General features: G+C 36.7%; 1 protein-coding gene across 5 annotated transcripts; it reads right to left on the reverse strand.

Annotated features, from left to right (window-relative positions):
• Positions 1-2,348: 2,348 nt before the first annotated feature.
• LOC149162329 (uncharacterized) lies at positions 2,349-5,705 on the reverse strand. Of its 5 annotated transcripts, none has more exons than XM_089437216.1 (3): positions 5,468-5,705; positions 5,265-5,366; positions 2,349-4,172 (listed from the first exon to the last, which is right to left on the reverse strand). In XM_089437216.1, the coding sequence occupies exon 3, from the start codon at positions 4,130-4,132 to the stop codon at positions 3,236-3,238; it is 897 nt and encodes a 298-aa protein (XP_089293342.1). In that variant the 5' UTR covers positions 4,133-4,172; positions 5,265-5,366; positions 5,468-5,705; the 3' UTR covers positions 2,349-3,235. The 5 variants fall into 5 exon arrangements, with proteins under 5 accessions (XP_089293342.1, XP_089293341.1, XP_089293339.1 ...); XM_089437215.1 differs by having other exon boundaries at positions 2,349-4,167; positions 5,468-5,704; XM_089437213.1 differs by having other exon boundaries at positions 2,349-4,301; positions 5,468-5,690.
• Positions 5,706-5,934: the final 229 nt, after the last annotated feature.

Raw genomic sequence — 5,934 nt, forward strand, 5'->3', positions numbered from 1 at the left:
TTATTTAATATTTTTAAATATATTTTTTATATTTTTTATTTCTATATTAGTTATAAATTCTATTTAATATTATAAATATAGTTATAATAAATAGAATTTATAACTAATATAGAAATATAAAATATAAAACAAAAAGAATATTAAATAATTCTTTTTTAGGATTTCTAGTTACCTAATCTCCAACGGCTAGTTCTCAACGGCTAGTTTTAACCCTGGACAATGATGCATCCTTACAATTTATTCACGAAGATTGTATGATTTTTCCACCTTGTCCTGAGGATGAACCACATTAGTTGGTTCGAAACGTCAACCCAATCCTAAAAATGTGATTAATCTGAAAGACATTTATCTACATTATGGATCACAAAAGCCTCATATCTAATATAATATCTTTAAAAACTGTATAACCAAATAAATATTATCGCTGCCTGCCTCCATATCACTAGGGAAATTAGAGAAAAAAAAATAAGGGATGGAAAGGCTTGAGAGAACCGATCAAATGAATTCTGATATGAAAGTCTAACTAATATAATAAAACCAAGATGTGCTGATGATAAGAAAGAAAAAATCAAAAGAAATTATATTAATGCTCACTAATAACCAAAATAGGCCCGAGATGTGATGATGATAACAAAGAAAAAATAAAAGGAAATTATATTAATGCTCACTAATAACCAAAATAGGTCAGGACTTTATATCCAATAAATAGCAATAGAAAGATAAGGAGTGCCTAAGGCATCTCCTCACTAAGACAGATATAAAGTAAATAAATAAATAGCATACTATCAAAACAAAATGAAGATACATGATAGACAAACCCTCTGCCATAGAGGTCCACCCTGAAGGTGAAGACAGTCAAACATTCAAAATTGGACCGTTAAACCTTTGTGGAAATAAGCTACATGAACAAAATTACCATGCACAAACGAATTTTACAAGACTTAAGTCTTATACTAGTCTATTTCTGAATAGAAAACGAAACCAATGTCAAGAAAGGAAGCTGTGCAGAAAGAAAATCCAGCAGAACCAAACCCTAACTTCGTAACTTCATAACAAGAGAAACATGCACCAAATCCTATTAATCTCAGGGTACTTTATAAAAATAGCGTTACTGAAAATATACTTCTGTCATTGCAGAAAACACAAGAAAACAGCAACAATATAAAAAAACGTAGTCTAAATATTCTGCATTTTGACCTTTTTAGGCATATTTTGCGATGAGTTTTATTTGAAATCCAGCCAAAAATTGTTGGAGTGGCAGATTTGAGTTGTTAGATTTGTCCAGACAGAGTGCCCCAAGGGTTTTCCAGGGCTCTGAATCCTCTATGCATTCAAAAATGCATTTCAAACAATGAAAAATAATAATATCACCAAGAATTATATCACCGGATTCCAGCAAAAAGGGTAAATATGTAGAACAATTAGACTACGCCAAAGAAAAGGGCATAGAATTAAGTTGCTACAACACCTGAATTTGATTTCTAAAAATGCAATAAATTTATGTCCTTGAAAAAAAGCATATAATCAAATTAACATTATCAGTGCAGGCTACTCGAAAAGAAAAAAAGGATAGAAAGATTTGAGAGAACCAATCAAATGAATTATGACACTAAATTGTTAGCTAAATCTCACATATGCCAATGACAAGAAAGAAATTATACTTGCATCCACTATTAACCAAAATAGGTCAATGTGACTCAAAAATACATTAAATAGCAATATTAAAATAAAGAGTGCTTAGGGCATTCCCTCCCTAAAACAGACATAAAGTAAATAAATAAATAGCATGCTGTCAAAAAAAATGAGGGTGGATTCATGATGGATAGGCTCTCTACCACACAGGACAGCCCTGAAGGTGAAGACAGTCAAACTTTCAAAATTAGCCTGTATAACCGTCGTGGAAATGAGCATTATGAACAAAATTACTATGCACAAGAGAAGTTTACAGGACTTCTACTAGTCTCATTTCTGAATAGAAACGAAACTACTACGAGCAAAAGAAACTGGGCAGAGAATAAAGCCAGCTGCATTCGCAAAGATATATGTAGTATGTACACATGGTAACAAAATGTGTGGTTCTTTGCTTTGTAAAATTCCCTGTGCAGCGGAATAAGCAACCAAATACAAAGGCGATTGGGTTTAGCTCAGGTGGTTGGGAGCAATGTTTGCTATGCTCCCCACCTGAGTTCATTTCTTGCATGTGACATGTTGAGCTCATAATGAGTATTTCTTGTAATAGATTCGAGCATTGTTGTTTGAGCAGTCGCTCGCAGACCAAAACATGTATATTCCTCGCATGGAATATAAAGATATTTCTCATGAAAAAAAACAAGCAAATACAAAAAATAAAATGCACGATTAAGACATTTAACCTATGATTTAAAATATAAATACAGGACTTCACTATTTAGCAGCATCCTGGAAAGAAAATTGTGCCGTGCAGTAGAGTTATATTTACGAAGCCATCCCTTAAAGCCTGCTATGAATTGTTCATTCAACAACAAAACTCAAGCATAGGGCAAATGCAATTCTTCTTCATATAAGCATGTATTTGTCCGTAATATTTTTACCCCAGCTCACCATACCACACGGGAAAAAGCATCTACAAAAGTACAATTACAAATGTAACAGTGAAGATTGACTTTACCGAACTCTATCAAGGAAGTCCTCCAAATTCCTGAGAGAAAATTGCTGAGTTTGGTCCTGATTCTCCTTTGATCTTGCTGAGAAATAAAAAATCAACCACAGCACCAGAAAGAAAGTCTCCAGAAAAGATACTATGAGCATTGACAAGAAATGACCAACAACTTGCTCAAGCATCCATTTGAAGCTGCGGCCACACACAACAGATTCAATTACTTTAATTGTAGCTGCTTGGAATGGCATTCTTTTGACAAGGCTCCATCCTCTGTAAAATGTTTTAGCACCTCTGTATTGGCTCTCCACAATGGCTACCCAGCAAGCAGTAATATAGATGATGTAAGCAAGCCCATCAAACAAGTAATCCAAGGTAACAAATGCTCCTATCCTTGATGACATTCCCATATCTGTGGCATAGTCATCTTTCCAAGCAGCCCTAAATGCAAACGGCATGATTGACAACCGCAAGACCAACCTCTCCATTTGTTCTAACTCCAACACTTTCCCAAAGAGTGATTTCATTAAAAACAAGCATTGCAGTGCCCGCAAAGTTCCATGCAAAATGGCTAGCCATATTAGTCTCCAGATGCCAGTTCTAAGGCCTGATCTTACTGACTGTTTGATGGAGACTCTCTTGTTCATGTGTACTCACAACAGTGTATGCAACAGCACCAAGGACAGCAGAATGCTGTAAGGCTGCCACCACAAGAAGCGTTGCTAACACTCCAAAAAGTAGAAATAGTACCAAAAACACGGTAGCACCAGTTCCTTGAGGCATTGCCCCTTGATGATCAAAGCCTCTTCTACCAAATAACCTCCCTGCAAAGATTCCAACTTCTTCTAATTCTTCAAGATCATCACTAATCTCGCGCTGCGTGTTGTTCCTCGAGAGAAACACCATCCTTATTTTCATATAGTTTAAACCTGTATCATCACTATCATCATAAGCAAAAACCTGTTGACCATCCACGTCCTCTGTTGATTCACTTTTTCCCTGGGGCTCTGCTTGAGGACCTGAAACTTGTTCACTCTGACCCTTATTTGTTTCCATCGAACTACCACCAAATGTATTCCCATCCACACCATGAATCAAGTCGTGCTTATGTCCATTTGCTTCATCAACGGGCAGTCCAACAAAATATGATGAAAGGAAGTGGCCTAGAGATGGCTCCTCCTCCTGCCGGGCCTGTCCACCTGCCCCAATGGCATTTCTATTCCCATCTACAAAACGTTTCTGTCGTTGAGATATACCAGAAACGCTTTCTAAAGGGCTGTGATTTTGTTTACCACGGTGATCGAAGTCGAGTGAAAAGTTTCCATGTGATACATTGAAAGGTAAACCAACTAAACCTATAGAGCTCTCAATTGCATTATTATACATCGAGGATAATGCTGCTATAACAAGAAGAACTCGTATATTTGCCCTAAAAGATATCAGTGCCTGCTTGAACACATCAGCCATTGTCTGCAGTTTTAGCTCAGGTCTTGTCATGGTTTATCCTTCTCTAGTGCTTTAGTGAATCCTACCTGCTCTGGCGTACAATAATCCAAAGATACCTTGGTCAGAAATCTGTTAGAAATTTTCCCAAATCATGTCAGCGACTGCTGCATATCCTATAATGTACTTCCCTTTCCTTTTAACTATACCAAAATGCGCACTTCTGCAATAATAAAGCCACCACAGTAAGTCATACGTTCACAAAACCATCAGAATCAATCATATGGGCATTCATAAAGGCAACACAGTCAATCGTATGAACATTCAAAAACCACCAGGCAATCAATGATCTGGACATTCACAAAAATGCCAAAATCAGTCATGCTCATTTACAAAACTACCAAAATCAGTCATGCTCATTCATAAAACTGTCAACAACAGTCACATGGGCATTCACTAAATCGCCAAAAAAGACCATGTGGGCATTCACAAAACCATCAGAATCAGACATTTGGGCATTCACATAACTACATCTGCATTTAACAAATCAGAACAATCAGAAATGTGACCATTCTCAAAACCATCATAATTAATCAATCTTCTAAGCATTCATAAAACCATCATAACCAATCTTATGGACCTTCCTAGAATAACCACAATCTGTCATAACAGAAATCCGAAAATCATATGGGCATTTCCAAAACAACCATGGCAGACAATCATAGGGGTCATTCAAAGACCTCGTCGGCATTATCAAGACAACCACAATCAGTCCAAAGAATACCAATAACAACAATCACAACCAGACATATACCAAAACAACCATGGCAGTCACATTAGCATTCCTGGAAGGAAAAAGAACAACCATATGGGTCAAAACCACCAAATAAGACATACAAATTCCTGGAATAACTGTCTTGATTTATCCAAACCCAAGATTCAATCAAATCGGCTGTTTATAAACCTAGGTATCAAGAAATGAACCACAAACAAAACCACCAACAATCAATCAGAAAGGCATCTTCCATTCAAATTGACACTTGGAAGACTGTGAAAAGAGGTTCCATAAGCCAGCAGACCCTCCATCCGGGCTAAAAAAGAATATGGACAGAAGAGAAATGGGGTTCAAAAACCCATCGACAGAAAAACAACCAAACAAAAATAGAGTGATCATTTCGAAACCCACCTGTGAAATAGAGACAGAAACAGAAATCCCTCTCCTCAATGGCGAATGCCCACCCAATCCTCCTCCTGTATGCCGATTATCAAAGACAGCCAGATCACCTACCTATACATCAATTTTCTTAGTCAGGAATGGCTGAGAAACGAAAAATTACACAGAAAACCGACAAAATGAGGAAAAGAAACCGAGAATATTATTTCTCTTACTTTTCTAGATTTTTGTGTCAGGTGTGCCCTTTATAAACCGTCAGCGGCTGTCACATGAGCGTCTTCTAAAGGGTGTCAAATTCCATGCTTTATATCCACATCATAAAGTTCAGCGAGATTATGCTCAAAACAAAACTGAAGTCCATTGGTTATACAAAAGAGCTCAAATCCAATCCAATAGGTTGTGGTATCTGGTACTCGTTGAGATGGAAATTGTTGGGTGTCACATTCTTTATATCCAAATCATAAAGTTCAGCAAGATTATGCTCAAAACAAAACTGAAGTCCATTTGTTATACAAAAGAGCTCAAATCCAATCCAATAGGTTGTGGTCTCTAGTGCTCGCTGAGATAGAAATTGTTATGCTGGTTATAATAAAAGAGCCCAAGTCTGGTGGTGAGATAGAAATGGTTAAGATATGCTCAAAACAAAACTGGAGTCCATTTGTTATACAAAAGAGCTCAAATC

This window comes from Pinus tabuliformis, chromosome 5_2 (genome assembly GCF_031772625.1).
Source record: "Pinus tabuliformis cultivar Carrire ecotype Pingquan chromosome 5_2, CPIR1, whole genome shotgun sequence".
Lineage (NCBI taxonomy): Eukaryota > Viridiplantae > Streptophyta > Pinopsida > Pinales > Pinaceae > Pinus > Pinus tabuliformis.